This window comes from Callionymus lyra, chromosome 2, assembly GCF_982586985.1.
Source record: "Callionymus lyra chromosome 2, fCalLyr1.hap1.1, whole genome shotgun sequence".
Classification (NCBI taxonomy): Eukaryota; Metazoa; Chordata; class Actinopteri; order Syngnathiformes; family Callionymidae; genus Callionymus; species Callionymus lyra.
This window is the reverse complement of record NC_141819.1, coordinates 38,011,575-38,027,237: the sequence shown is the minus strand read 5'-3', so window position 1 is coordinate 38,027,237 and position 15,663 is coordinate 38,011,575. Positions and strand designations below refer to the sequence as shown.

The window sequence follows — 15,663 nt, the reverse complement described above, 5'->3', positions numbered from 1 at the left end:
CCAACAAGAGACAACATTAAAAAAGCAGGAATTGAGAGGTTTAAAATATGAAAAACAAAACAAAACCAAAGTCATAACAAGAGTATGCAAAGTATACCATTTTTAAGCCAAATACTAAAAGATGCACACTTGGGACTGAATTTTTGAAAATGTTGCAACCAACAAGCATTAAAGTATTAAATATTTTGTAAAAACACATAAATATGTTTACATAAATATGGTGTATGAAACCAAAAAGTTGCTAGTTTTTTGGCTGTGTTATACCACCTTCGCTACCTGTGACGTCAGCGTTAACCTTTGGAACTCACTCTGTTAAGTGTTAAAGCCACTAGGACACCTTCTGTTGTCTTAACCTAAGCCTTCTTAGTCAACACTGGAATCAATGTGAATTATCTTCAACCCCCTTTGATGGAACGGAGTGTGTTTCCAATACACAAGCACAAATTAAACAAGACATTGAAATTAAATGGAAAAAATAGATATTATATTTTAGATTATTCTTTGAAAATGTTCTTGAAATGGATCATTGCAGCATTGACTTTATTAATTACTGTTGACAAAGACAATCCATTACACAATACAAAACACTGTGGCACTTAATCAGAAGGCCATATTTCACATTTTCATAGCTACACACTTATTTTGCACTGAAACAAACAACATTACACTCACAACAGCAAGAACGGTTACATTTAAAGAGAAAAAGAAAAAACAAAAACACAACCTCTCTTCCAGGAAATGTTATTTTGATTCCAGAAAAGCGGTGTTGGGATGGAAAAGGCAAGAAGAAAACATCATTCATTCATACTCTGTCTTCCCCCTTTAACATATTGTTCAGATTTAGAATAATCAATCGATTCCTCTGTCATCAATCTACAGGCTTAAATGACAATATTTCATTAGATCATAAAAATAATTTGTTATAAAAAATTATTTTTTTTACCAGAAAAATATAGAGGATTCACTTTTAGCTATTTGATGAAAAAATATGATTATTTTAACATGCAAATATATATAAATATAGTTTAATACTATTTAAAATCAAATGTTTTAATAATTTACTGATTATGTTTATGGTGGGAAATAAGTAAATACTGTACATGTTTAACATGTTCTAATTTCCCTGCTTTTTGGGTTCTGTTTGGTTAAATAAATCTGAGTTTTTGCTTAGATCGTGCAAATATAAGTGAAAACTAGAAAATTTGATAGTTATTTCATAAAATATAAAAACAATTGTTACCTTTGTAACATGACTGAAAATATAATTCTGCAATTCTATATCTGTAAACAAGAAAAAACAAGTTAAAATTACTTAGATATACAATTCCATGATCTGTAATTGCATCTCGTGTGTAACTTTAGCTTGTTATTCTTAAGCCTAATTTGGCATTTGTAGGGTGAAGGTATATAATGCTGTGGGTTGTGTTCAATGCTATTGAGTGAACATGTCAGTATCAGGGGTTTGATTGGTTTTGGCTGTAAGCCTATTGGGAAGTTAAGGAAAAGACATAACATTTGCTAGACTTCCTAAGCTTTCCGCCCACTCACTCTGGCACGACACGCAAAATCAGCTCACATGTCCTCGCAAAGCAAAGTCTGGACCTGGATGAGTTGGTGCAAGCAGGAGAGCATGCGTGTTACGGCGAAGGATAGAATGGATTTACACCACATTAAAACCTCCAGCGTAAGAGGGAGGGTGTGAGACTGAATTACCTCAGTGCTCCTTTTTAAATACACCGAGAGCACCAGCCAAGTGAGCAAGACCGACACTATTAAGTTCAACAACAGATGCTAGCAGTTGCTTCCTCAGAGGGAGCCAAAATGAGCAGCAGTGGGTGAGCAGAAAGGCAGGTGACAGTGTTTAAGCATTAGGCAGTCGCTCCTGACACACTTCCAGGGGTCTTTTGAACGCCCCTCGACCGAAGACCTCCACGTTGCTGGCCAGCCAGGGGACCACGTTACCAGGAGTATAGGACGTACAGTTTGCCATGGATTGGATCTCAACCGGCTTCAGGACCCGGTCCCAAATGTTGACCTGGCTTAGCTCACCTACGAAAGCCTGTCCAGCATCGAAACGACCTCCCACCACATCCTACATCAACAGAAACATGAGATTAGACGATCAAAGACATAAGTAGAAAGATAGAAAGATCCGTTGGGAAAATGTATTTGGTAAATAATTATTGTTATTATTCCGTTTCCTTTCTGCAAGGTTATAAAATCTAATGAAGGGCCAGTATATATATTAAATTAGTTTTAATTTAAAACTAAAATGTTGCTGCATCTAACATCCCCATTATTTAATAATTGAGTAGAAAATGTAGGAAAGTTCTGAATTAAATATATCACTAAGAGTCCTACAAAATTGAACTCTAATATGATGTAATAAGTAGAAATAAAGTAGTTTTAGAACTAAAGTGCTCTGAAAGTCTTTACCTGCTCTTGTCCGAGAATGATGACCCCTCCTGGTTTGATGGGATGCCACGCCGCCAGATTGTCTCCAGCTCCCTGCCTCTCACCATCCTGGTATGCTTCCCACTGTCCGTCCCTCGTGGTCCATGCGACGCAGATGTGATGCCACCTTCCGTCGCGCACGTCCAGGGGGAGTTGGGCGACCTGCAGAGACGTGGCATTTGAACAGACCTGGTAGGATGATAATTCATCCACCTACTTCTTCCTGAGACTTCGTGACATATACTGGATCTTTGGATAACCCTAAAAGTTAAATATAAACATCAAGCTATACCAGTTCCTTTTAAGCTTTTCGGAAAATTAATGAACTCCTTGTGCTTCTATAGACTACTATTTTTTTTTATTAGATCAACTATGCAATATGTGTTAAGTCATCCTGAACTCTGTACCTGTCTTATCACTTAAGCATAAAAAAACACTTTGCCTCATTTTGAGGAATTAATTGGAAATACTGGTGTCAAACTCAATCACACAAGAGGCCAAAATCTTTTACCAAACAAGGTTGCGGGCAGAACAAAATGGGATATTAACCAAACTCTCATTAACCGGAAGTACGGGAGTTATATGGTCTTTCCATTCTTGGAGGCTCAATCCACATCATTATCTGTGTTTGTGCTTTCACTCAAATTCCCTTCCATTCCATTCTTCTACTTCAATTTTACTTACACTCAATTGAGGTGAATCTAAAGAAGACCTACCTTGTCGTTGATAAGTAGTTCGATTGGATTATTCCCCCATTCAATGAGCACAATCTCATTGGCCTGTCCCGGGACCCCGTAGGAGAAGGGCGTTCCGATACCGGGACTAGCACTGGACTTGATCCACATGCAAAGCGTGAATGCATACATTTCCGGTAAGCTCTTGGTAATGCGGCCATACAAGTAATTTGTTCTCTGAGGAAGAGAGAGCTTAAACTGCTCCGGGGACTTGAAGTCTCCTCCACCTGTCCAACAGAAAGTAAGATTTAAAAGACATTCCTGGGGAAAACATGAACGTGAAAACAGTGGGGAAAATTGCTTTGTCACAGCAGGACAGATCACATAATATACTCGTTAAAAAAACTATCATTTATAAGATATTATGTTCAGTTTAAAGGAAAATGTATTAAGATTATTTTAATTAAATAAAGGTTTCACTAGCAATAGGTGAATATAAATATGTATAAATATGAAGATAAAGAAATAGAAAGAAGTAACCCTTACTCTAACCCAACCACTAACTCTATTCTAACACACATCTCTAATACTCTTGCTCTAACCATAACTCAAGCCTTAAACCTAACCCAAAAGGTAACTCTGACCAAAACCCAAAGCCTTACTTTAACTCTAACTACAACCCAAACTTAACTCTAACACGAACCAGAACCCAAACCCAAACATAAATCCAAATCCAAACTCTAACTCTAACCCAAACCATAATTCCAACACTTACCCTAAACCAAACTCTTCCCCTTCCCCTTCCCCTTCCCCTTCATTTTCCTCTTCCACTTCCCCTTCCCCTTCCCCTTCCCCTTCCCCTTCCCCTTCCCCTTCCCCTTCCCCTTCCCCTTCCCTCTCCCCTCTCCCCTCTCCCCTTCCCCTTCCCCTTTCCCTTCCCATTACTCTAACCTTATTCTTACCCCAACCTTAACCTTAACCTTAACCTTAACCTTAACCTTAACCTTAACCTTAACCCGGCCTTCAACTCTTACTCTAACCTTAACTAACCTGGCCTTAAAGTTAGATATGTGTCAATTCAAAACGATGTTCAAAAGGATGTTAAATGTTCACATTTATTACAATTAAGAAAAATCACTTGGGATTAAAAGGGGAATTCTTATGTAAATATTTATAGTGCTACACGATGAATAATGTATATGGCCTGAAACAGGTACTTTCAAAGATTAACACAAAAACTTTTACCTTTCTCCAGCTCGTTGATCCTCTCCACCAGGGCGTTCAGCGTGGTCTCCGTCTTCAGCCTGTACGCCGCCGTGGCGTTGGACAACATGCTCTTCTCTTCTTCAAGGTTGTTGACTTTCCTAAGCAGTTGTTTCTCCAGCTCTGCCAGGCGACGCTGCAGTAGGTCTCTCAGCTCACTGGGGAACGAGGTGCCGGAAACGTTGGCCCTCATCTGCTGTTGCTATGTGACAACAAACGGGAAGTACAGAGAGGTGAGCATTCAAGAGAATGGTGTAGAAATAGGAGAAAACTCAGCTTGAATTCATCAGAGTTAATGGAGCCACTTATGATGCAACGGTTTATCTGTTAAGTAATAGAACTGACGCACACTATAGAATGTGTTTGTGCCTCAAAGAAGCGCGAGATACAGTTAATATTCCTACTTAACTGAACATTTGAATTAGGATAAATATAATTATTGCTTAAAGAGTGTTAAATACATTTTCTTTATTCAATTTTAACATAAATAGTACGATTTTATATCTGGAGACCTAAGGACAGTTATTGATTATATAACTATCAATTACATACATCCAGAAAATCCAACAATTTATTTTGTCTGAGGATGAAAATACCTATTTTTGTTATCATTTCACAGTGACATGAAGAGCTGAAATAGGAGAACATCTGATAACTCTCAGAAGTTTAGAATTATGCCACAACACACAGAGAATAAAATATTAGACATTTTTTAAACTTGGGTCGTGTCACTATCAATTTTTAATTTATTTTTTTTTTTTTTTCCATCCATTTGTGAGTTAGAACATGTCATAAATATATCTAAAAAAAAACCTCAAAGCTAAATGTCTCACTATATTTATCCTGCACAGACATAGATTAATTATTGATGTTTTATTTGATGATTATTTCAAATGATTGTTTTTATTTATATATTTCAGAATGATGGAACTCGTGGTAATTGACAGGAATTGCAATAAAACCTAAATCAAATGTGGTTGTTAGATTATCAGAATTATATTAGATAATTATTATACAGTATTACACTTGCAAGAAACACATTTGCATCTGCCAAGATAATGACTAATTTCATGAATAAATTGTTCAGCGTATATATGGGATAGATCTATTTTAAATTATGTAAACATTTGAAACTATACAATAACTATTTGATAATTGATGAGATCGTGCCAGACTATATTCTTCTCACAGTGACGTTTTATTTACCTCCAGATTCTCCAGTCGGTCCTTGAGCCCCTGCATGGTTTTCCCCAGGTTGTCGATGGTGTCGTTGGGGTCCCTGGGGACGTCTCCCATGGTGTTCTGCTTCGCCTTCCCTCTCATCGCGCCCCTGTCGCTCTTCCTGTCGTCGGTGGAAGAGGCGCACAGAGACAGCTTGGTGTTGAGCTCGCTGATGGTGCCCAACTGTTTGGAGATGGTCTCCTTCTGCTGCAGGATGGTCTCCCGCAGCTGCATGACGGTGTTCCGCAGCTCTTCCTCCTGGCCCCCGGTGCTCAGGTCCGGCAGCAGAGTCACGGGACAGCTGGCTTCCCCGGTGAGCGGGATGGCTCTGCAGATGTACCTCTTCCCGTCGTCGGGTTGACAGAGTCCCGGGGCGCAGAGCCACAGAAGTCCGAGCAAGAGAGGAAACATCTCTGGAGAAATATCTTTCATCTATAAACTCTGGTCCACTTTACTGCGTAAAAGTCTCTCTGCTTGGACTCGTGCGCTCATGGCAGCAGTGGAAAAAAAAAGTGAACTCCGGAGCATTTTCAAAAAACTAATCTCGATCATAAAACAAACATCATCTAAGCCTGTTACCTTTGGCTTGTGAACTATTCCTGGCGCGCAGAGATGGCCGTGTGGCACCGATCGGACGGTTCCGCGCAGCAAAGAGGATTAGGAGGCGAGCGGCGCCTGCGGGATTGGTTGAAGTTTGGAGTGACGTCACGCACATGGAGGGCACAGCAATTATTTATCTCTTGGGGAAGTCAATTAGGTGGAGTTGATGGAACTCGGCAGGGGACCCTGGAAGGAGTTGACCTTCTTATGTTATGACAGGGGAAAAAATGTAGTGAAAAAAACAACTTAGAATGAGAAATAACCTACATAAGTCAAGGGATCATTAACTTGTCAATAGCTAAGGGGACATTTTTTGAAATCCACAAAGATGTGGTTGAATTGTTCACATGAAGTGTCAGTTGTTTTCCAAGAAGAATAAACAATTTATAGAAATGGTCAATAACAAAGATTGGTTGTGTAATAATCCATGTGAATCCTGATGTGCAGGTAAACAATTATCCACCGTTGAATGTCTGACAGAGAAGGTCAATGAAGCCTGTTGTGCAGACTGGAAGACTTCCTGCTGAGCATCGAACATGCAGACCAACCGACAGGCAATTAAATATTAAGAGTTCTCTCCCACAACAACCTTCCACAAGCAACACTTCCTCAAACAATTATTTTTATTTGTTATTAATATTCATTTTTGCGTTCTCTTATTAAAATAATTAGCAAGTGTTTAATATGAGCAAAGCTCTTTAAAGATTTAAATTGAAAAATATTTACTTTTAAGGACAATTATAAGGTGACCCAGAGGCCCAAAAACAGATCCAATAGTTGTTTCTTTTGGGTCAAGGTGAACGACCTCCCTAGCTTACAGAAATACATATGCAGTACATATGCACCTCGACCCGAGCCAACACAAGGGATACCACAAACACATTGGTTTTCGGGCCTTCGGGTCACTTTGACCCTGACCATAACATACATTACAATAACATTCAATATTTTATAGAACAAATAACTTTTTTTGTCTTTAGTCATTACTTATCTAATAAAATATAGTAAAACTAGGGCACACAGTGTTTAGCACTAACCCCTCGTCTGTTGCAGCAGTTTTTACTCTAGGTACTCCCACAATACAAATAAAACACACCATTACTATTTCACTGGTTGTTTTCTCTGCACTTTGACAATTAAGTAACTGCTTCGCCCTAGGTAGCTGGGATAGTCTCCAACGCCCCCTAACCTTGATAATGAAAGTAGGTGGAAAATAAATACTTAATTTATTAATTTGTTAATTAATGTAAAAGTCACCTATTTTAATGTTAATTTTTATAATTACCAAATTACTAAAAAATGTTTATGAAAGGTTACAATACTGGTTATAAATGGTTGATTTATTGTATTTTATTTATTTAACAATAATGACAATAATATACACCTTTATTAATCCCACAGTTGGGAAATGATATAATAAAAACATAGGTGATACTATTTATTTAAATTTACACAATTACTTGGCTTTACACAGGACTTATCAATGTCACATATTAATAGCACATCTTGACTTCCTTTGTAAAAAAACCCAAACATAAATGCGTCACTCACACACTTATTCTCTGGTTACCAGGTAACAAACACAAAGTGCCCTTTGTCTGACTCAAATTAATAGAATCAATGATGTACAGTTTAAACTACTTAAAAGTTTTTAAGATAAACCATATTTTTTAAATAAAGAGCTCAGTAATAGAAAATAATTCTTCTGAAAGAAGTCTTGGATGAAAAATTTACAAACATTAGCAGCATTAATGGAAGTTCAGACCATTGTGAATGATTCATGTTGAGGGACGGGAACAATTTCTATACCGGTAAAGACACGATGCCACTGTACCACAGCAGCTTCAGCTGCAGGAGGGTTCAGAAAAAAAACAGATCTAATGGACTGATGAGTGCTTTTGTAAGTCTGTGTCATCTGCTCTCCTCTTCACAGAATAAAGCATGTTCCAGTAATGCATCACCCAGTAATGAATGGAAGCAGACATTGCAATAAGCAGCTGACAAACATCTAGCACAGCAGATACAATTGCGAGCGGAAAGTTTAACGAGAATGTCACATAACATGTCCAATTTGTTACGGAATTAAACATGACATTCAATAAGACCATCATAAAAGTGATTACAAGAATGATGATGTCGTAGAAGTAAGAATACGGAATCAAAACCCATTTACTGTTAGTTTTTAAATTACATGGACACAGTCCCACCCCAGCACACCCCAGCATAAAACAGGACACTGGCCTCCATTACTACTTGCTTAAATTATAACTCGCTCTTTAAAATTTCGCTCCTTTATTTTTGTTTGATGGCCCCTCACAACTCAATAAAACGTGGCCCCCGAAAAAAAAGAGAAATGGCCATACACCGACCAAATAGGTCAGACCTGGGCAAAGTGTGTATTTATGTGGACCTCGTATGGTCATATACTGTATAAATGGTTCTAATGCATTAACAAATGTATTTTGTAATTTATTATTCATTTACATTTCAAAATAACACTTATTTACTTTTTGTGTGTAATTTCGAGTAAATATTAATCCCTAAAGAACATTTTTATAAGTTAGTTGACAAAAATGTTTTGAAAAAAACTCATATATACAAGATAAATATTGCAACTTATTTAGCTTAATAAAAGTCACGGCCATAATGGCGAATGTGGGGGGTTTTTTCGTCCTTTTTTTGCTTGAAGGCCCCTAACAAAGACCCTTGAAGAATTATAATTGCCAACCCCTGTAATAGGTTATAAAAACAGAAAAAGTACCAGTAGTTGGGGAAGGATTGTCCGTCAGCGTTTACATGCTGCCATCTAGTGGTTTTAACAGTAACCTTAAGATTATTATTTTTTAATGTTTTTTTTTTAAAGGCACCATTATAACATACTATACTAAACAGTGCTCACTAGAATTGCTAAAACTCAAACTACAAATAACCAATTCACAAATTATAAAATAGCTAATCAAGAAGCAACATTTTAAAGCACAATTAAATGTTTTTTTTGTTGTTGTTTATTTTCTGATTTTGATTTAAAAAAATGTCTGAAAACAAAATAGTTTTTAGGACTTTTTTAAATCACCATACGCGGGTTTATCCAAAACGTCAATTCCTTAGCAAACAGTCGTGGTGAAAAGACCATCGAAAACGAGGGTCATACAACTGCCCGTTACACTTGATATGCTTCCGCTGGAACTATAATTCTCTTTTCCGCGGGGAAAGGTAAATCAGATGTTATTCAAAAAAAAAAATTGAATTCATATTTTTAAATAGTTATTGTGCGATTATTCTTTATTCAATTAAAATAAAAAACGTTGACAATGATGCGGATGAATATACTTCCTCGCCGCTAGTCAGTCGTCCGGAGCTGCAGCGCGGTGGATCCGGAGCTCGCCGCTGTCTGCAGGACTACTGGTAAGTCTGACTTTTTAAATGCACCGAGGAAATATTTTGGCGGTTGATGATCGTCTTCGTTGTTCTGTCGATCCCATGGTTATTGTGCGCGCATTTTATGTTTGTTTGTTTGCAAGTTCCTACAGAGCACAAGTCCTATGCGTAAGTGAGCGCTTTCTTTATTCGAGGGAGCTAACCCATTAGCACAACACAACGAGTAAAGTCGATCATCTAGTGAGGGATTAGATCCAACTTTTGGAGATTATTCTCAAAGACATGACAATGTTTAAGATTAAAGTTAAGTTAGTGCGTCTGCTAGTTATAACGTTAATACATTACATATACTTTGCCGGTGTGCTAAAATGATGCTAACTGACGCCCGTTACGTCATCAGCAAGCGCCCGCTGTGTACCGAGCATGTTTGTGAACAAGAACATATCTGTTAGGATTGTTGGACTTTTTTGATTTTCCTAAAACAAATATAAATGTTACTCTAAATTTTAAATTCAAAGACCCCAAGGGGTGTATTATAAAACAATGAGCATCTTATACATTCTATCATTATCCTAAACAAAGATCACATTCACGAATCCAAATGTCAAAACATGTGAATTAATCGTGGATTTGTACAGGTACTGTAATCTTTATTGCTCTGGATTTTCTAGATTTGTTCAGTTGTTGTTGGAGAACTTCATGTTCATGAGCGAATTTAATGTGTCTTCTATTATTATTATTGTAATTTTTATGTTATTTTCTTTCGTCAGATGGTTGTTTGGATGTGCGTTCACAAATTTTATTTTGCGCAAGACCTTGTGTGTGTTTTGTTTTTAAAAATCAGAAAATGTTATTGCCGTGTTGTTAACACAACATAGGTTTTTTTGTTGTGGTGGCATTACAGAATAAAATAATGTAATACTATTGAATTAAAAAAGAGAATGATTCTGTTGTATTACATATTTTTCCTATTCAAATCCTCCTGTTTGTGCATGTTTAGCTTCCCATTTTGAATACATTTTATTTAGTTTATGAACAAAGTTTGTAGCATGAAGGTTGTGTCAATTTAGCATGTACTCTTGTTTTGTGTGTGCAGTTTACAAGAATCAGTTTGAGATCTGTGCAGACAGCTGTCTGCACCCACTTCCACTGCAGCTCTGTCGCTTCCAACCGCCACCATGGCCCTTGTGCCAGCACCCAGTCCCACCGTGGTCGACCAGACCACACTGATGAAGAAGTACCTGCAGTTTGTTGCAGCTCTGACGGACACAAATACACGTGAGTAAAATACATTACCAATCTGATGTTTATGTGACTTATGATCCTATTCTGCAATCAACAATGTTCAGAATGGGCAATGTGATGAGAGCGATAACCTTTAGTCCAGTGAAAGGTGCTTGTGTGAATGTGTGCAAATGAATGTATAGTATGCCTGTGGTTGTGTGTGTGTGTGTGTGTGTGTGTGTGTGTGTTGAAGTGCCTTTCAAACAAACTGGACGCTGAAAGTAAAACTGATAAGATCTGAATGCCCTCGCTGAACACACTTAAGAAAAAAAACCCATTTGTTATTACAATAAAAAGTTTGATTAAAAACTTCTTACTTCAACTTCCAGCTGATGAAACGAAGCTAAAGATGATGCAGGAAGTCAGCGAGAACTTTGAGGTGAGAACTTGCATCATCTTAATCTCTTCTTAAATCTAACTCTTAATGAAAAATTTCAATTTACATTTTTCTTATTTCAGAATGTCACTTCTTCACCTCAATACTCAACCTTCCTGGAACACATCATCCCACGCTTCCTTACATTCCTTCAGGATGGAGAGGTTCAGTTTCTGCAGGAGAAACCCACACAGGTATGTTTTCTGATAATTCTCATTCCTTTATTACTTCATAAGCATCTTGTCTGAGACGTGTCTTTTACAGCAACTACGAAAACTTATTCTGGAAATAATTCATCGTATTCCAGCCAATGAACACCTGCGAACTCATACCAAAAACATTCTGTCAGTAATGTTTCGGTTCCTGGAGGTATGAATACCTTCTTTATCCATTTAGAAAATGCAAAAGTTGTTGTGTGTTGCCTAGATCAAATTATTGGGACATCTTTTGTGTTTGGTAATTTTTTTTTTAAACTGAAGTTGCAGCATATCTTTTTATTAATGCTTGCGTTCTTTTTTCTTTTTAGATTGAAAGTGAAGAGAATGTGCTGATATGTCTTCGTATTATTATTGAGCTGCACAAACAGTTTCGGCCTCCAATCTCTCAAGAGGTAAGACAATATCATGACATCTCTAAAATGTTGTAGGTTTGATATAGAAATTCTTATATTTGCTGTAATATTTAGATTTACTCTTTTACATGTTTGTATTTATTCTGTTAAAAAACATGCAACAGAACGATGGATAAATCATGCTATATGTTGCTATATGGTCAGGTTTATGAGTAAACCAAAGACCTTTTATTCCACCAAGAGGAACATTTTAAATTTCTGAGTATCTACCTGAACATTACACAATTTGTGCTGAAGCTGTTTGATTTGAAGGGAAATGAATATCAAACACTCAAGTTTTACTCATTATGTGTAGCCTTTTATATTAATGTATTTAAGTAAGTAAGTAATTTTTATTTGTATAGCGCTTTTCCAGACCAGGGTCACAAAGCGCTTAAACAATCAAAACAATATTCAATAAAGTATATATTTTAAAGATCAAGATAAAACTGATAACACAACGGGAGTTCCAGAAAATCAAGGAAAAGCCTGAACAAATAGAAACGTCTTAAGTATTATAGTAGTATTATATAGTATAGTAGTCTTATGTATAAAGTATTGTTCATGCAGACCAGAAGCTATAATTGTGCTTCATAAGGCATTACAATTGCAGATAATTAGGGTTGGCCTTATGTAATCTAAATCATTTTTGACATTTTTTCTATTTTCAGATTCATCATTTTATGGACTTTGTGAAACTGATTTACAAAGACCTCCCAAAAGTTGTTGTAAGTTCTAATCTTTTATCTGTATATATGTTAATAGTTAGTAATATGTCTATAGTTAAATCGATTTAAACATTTATGATTTTGTTTACTCTACATTTAAACAGCCTTCTGTAGTTCCCCAAGTACTCATCTCTTTTTTCCCCTTTCCCAATAGGCCAGGTACATCGAGAACCCTCAGGTGATAGCGGAGAACTCTGTGCCATCGCCAGAAATGGTGGGAATGATCACATCTGTGTTGGTCAAAACGGCTCCTGAGAGGGAAGACAGCGAAACACGAACGGTATTTTTCTCCCATACTATATGAATACAAATTACTTACTTACTTTAATGCACAAATACTTGAATAACTGGATCTGTACATCCGTCTATGACCCCTAGATGGTGGTAGTGTGCAACTCTAAACATCAACTATGGCTGCTCAAGTTAGGGAAATGTATTTTTTCTCATAAATAAGCATCTAAGTGTTTATTTATAATCAGCAGCTAGTAGCTACGGTATCTTAATGTTTGTTTGTCTTGATCGAAGCATACATGTTAGTAAGGCTTTCGGTAGTCTGTGTCATTGCTTTTACTCAATTAGTTTATTTTGTTTCTCCCTCCAGCATACCATCATCCCCCGTGGCTCCTTGTCTCTCAAAGTGCTGGCAGAGCTGCCCATCATTGTGGTGTTAATGTATCAGGTTGGTAAAAGAAACTAAGTTGGAAGAGATTGATCTTTTTTTGTGCTTCTTGTATATTAATTCAGCAAAAGCAAGTAGATATTAATGCTCAAACTGATGTTATTATTAAAGATTAATGACAAGTCTTTCTCTCTGCAAATTAAGTCTAAGTATATTAATTATTACTTTCTTGTCCTTTCAAGCTCTATAAATTGAACATCCACAATGTGGTATCTGAGTTCATACCACTCATCATGAACACCATCATGCTCCAGGTGTCGCCACAGGCCAGGTAAAGAACTCCTACGATTCCTCCTACTAATTTGATTTTCCTCTGACATTCTCCGAACGAGAACGTTTCTGGAGAATTGATTATTCCTTGGAGCAATATTGTTGATAGGGTTGCTTGGCACTTTGCCTGCCGGATTTAGAATTAAAAGCCATTCGGGGAAGGTGGAATTGGAGAAATTGGCTTAGTGGGAGATGGAGTGGGGCTGTGTAGAGAATTCCAAACAGGAAGCAAATGGAGCAGAGATAATTTAAAAAAATACCCCGATACACACTGGCAAGTCTCTGAGTCTTAACAGTATGTCACAGCTTTAGTACAAAGTGATCCATATGTATTAGCGTGTGAGCCAATCTATTACTACAACCTCTAATGCTTGTGGTCTCCTCATCATGCATCATTTCTTTCACAGGCAGCACAAACTTTACAATAAGGAGCTCTATGCTGATTTCATCGCTGCACAGATCAAGACCCTGTCCTTTCTCGCCTACATCATCAGGATATACCAGGTAAAATATTCTAATAATAGTAATATAACAACTTCACTGATGCCTATTTTATCAATGTATTCTGTGTGAAATAATTGGATTCATCTTGGATTACCTTTTGCGTTTCTCTGGGTTGGGCTATGTTGGCATTGAATAGATCTTTAAGCTGGTCAACTCAAGTTAAAAGTCACGCAAGTATTGTGATGTTTTTTGTCGGAACCACAAGAACATACCAATTTTTTCACATTACAATATATTGTAGCTAAATATTCGGTCACAACTATTCTGATAAGCACCTGGTAGTGGATATCCTTGTTTCTTACTATGCATGTTTCTTTTGGTACTTGAACTGTGAGCATTTGGTTTAGGTTTAAAATGCAATTCTAATCTCTTCTTGACACGTGTGTTGACTTGGTCAGGACCTGGTTGGAAAGTACTCCCAGCAGATGGTGAAGGGCATGCTTCAGCTACTGACTAACTGCCCCTCAGAGACGGCTCACCTCCGGAAAGAGCTGCTCATTGCTGCGAAGCACATACTCACAACCGACTTCCGCAGCCGTAAGTTCACTCACAAGCATTTAGATGTGTCATTCAAAGTGAAACCAACACCGTTAGAGAAAGACTAAATGTATACATTTTACTTATTGTTTATTTTAGTTTATTATTTTATTATTTTGGACAAATGTTTTGATGAGTCTTTTACACCACATGTAAATCCTTCCCGCCAAGTTTTGTATGTGGCCCGGTGAATGTTTGTTGCGAACTCAAAGTAGATTAATGTTCATGTTTATATGGTGACTAATGAAGATGCCAGAGTTGAAGATAAGTATATATAAGACATTAAAAATGTCCTCCCGCCTTTTAGGTAAATATAAATTCATTTTGTATTGCCCTGGCTAGGAAAGCTAAAAAATGTCAGCCCCTCGTGTGATTGTTTTTACACCCCCTGTGTTTTGTTAGTTCATCGGGAAATTCAATCGTGTGTAATTTTCAAATGATATGCAATGATAACAATGGCAGAAATTAATGTGTACAATTTTAATTTTATATCAATCCTCTGTTGCACTAATTGTGTTTCAGAATTCATCCCCTGTATGGATAAACTCTTCGATGAGTCCATTCTCATTGGCTCTGGCTACACAGCCAGGGAGACTCTTCGGTAAGTTCTTTCTTGCATTAGAGGCACGATATTGTTTAGATATTTTTTCAATTTTCTTTTAAATAAATCTATTTCAAATTACATTTTATTGTCATCATGTTTTTTAATGGTTTATATTGGAATTAAGTGTTTGTAAAATTCAATATATACTTGCAATCAACATTCTAATCACATTGCGTCTCTATTTCTTGGTTGAAATTAAACTTCCGGCTGCTAGATGGCAGCAGTCGTTCCCGATGATGACTGAGGATGAGAGGATACAGCTTCTATAGCGGTTGTTTTGGCATATTTTAGTTTAAAAACAAATTAAAGCAGTAACTACTTTGTCAACAGTCTGTAAATTCTGCAACACCAGTGTCTAGTAATTGTACAATACCAGAAAAGTATCATTAGGTGTACAAGTGGCAAGAATCTGGCGATACAATACGCATCACGATGCAGGGGTGACGATGCAATATATTGCGATACTATAGGAACAACAATC

General features: G+C 37.0%; 2 protein-coding genes across 3 annotated transcripts in view; one reads left to right on the top strand and one right to left on the bottom strand.

Annotated features, from left to right (window-relative positions):
* Window positions 1–522: 522 nt before the first annotated feature.
* On the bottom strand, window positions 523–6,178 carry nptx2b (neuronal pentraxin IIb). Its single transcript, XM_087783058.1, has 5 exons — window positions 5,598–6,178; window positions 4,374–4,593; window positions 3,171–3,415; window positions 2,437–2,616; window positions 523–2,092 (listed from the first exon to the last, which is right to left on the bottom strand). Exons 1-5 carry the CDS (start codon window positions 6,042–6,044, stop codon window positions 1,862–1,864), a joined length of 1,323 nt encoding a protein of 440 aa, XP_087639184.1. The 5' UTR covers window positions 6,045–6,178; the 3' UTR covers window positions 523–1,861.
* A 3,394-nt stretch (window positions 6,179–9,572) lies between these two features.
* trrap (transformation/transcription domain-associated protein) overlaps window positions 9,573–15,663 on the top strand; it is a 67,408-nt gene continuing 61,317 nt past the window's right edge. For both annotated transcript variants that reach the window (XM_087785019.1, XM_087785018.1), the window contains exons 1-13: window positions 9,573–9,617; window positions 10,687–10,868; window positions 11,204–11,253; window positions 11,334–11,444; window positions 11,515–11,619; window positions 11,777–11,860; window positions 12,532–12,588; window positions 12,743–12,868; window positions 13,190–13,267; window positions 13,450–13,538; window positions 13,945–14,041; window positions 14,440–14,578; window positions 15,101–15,179. In XM_087785019.1, the coding sequence (XP_087641145.1) occupies window positions 10,769–10,868; window positions 11,204–11,253; window positions 11,334–11,444; window positions 11,515–11,619; window positions 11,777–11,860; window positions 12,532–12,588; window positions 12,743–12,868; window positions 13,190–13,267; window positions 13,450–13,538; window positions 13,945–14,041; window positions 14,440–14,578; window positions 15,101–15,179 (1,115 nt within the window). In that variant the 5' untranslated portion in view covers window positions 9,573–9,617; window positions 10,687–10,768. The remainder of the gene's footprint in view (window positions 9,618–10,686; window positions 10,869–11,203; window positions 11,254–11,333; window positions 11,445–11,514; window positions 11,620–11,776; window positions 11,861–12,531; window positions 12,589–12,742; window positions 12,869–13,189; window positions 13,268–13,449; window positions 13,539–13,944; window positions 14,042–14,439; window positions 14,579–15,100; window positions 15,180–15,663) is intronic.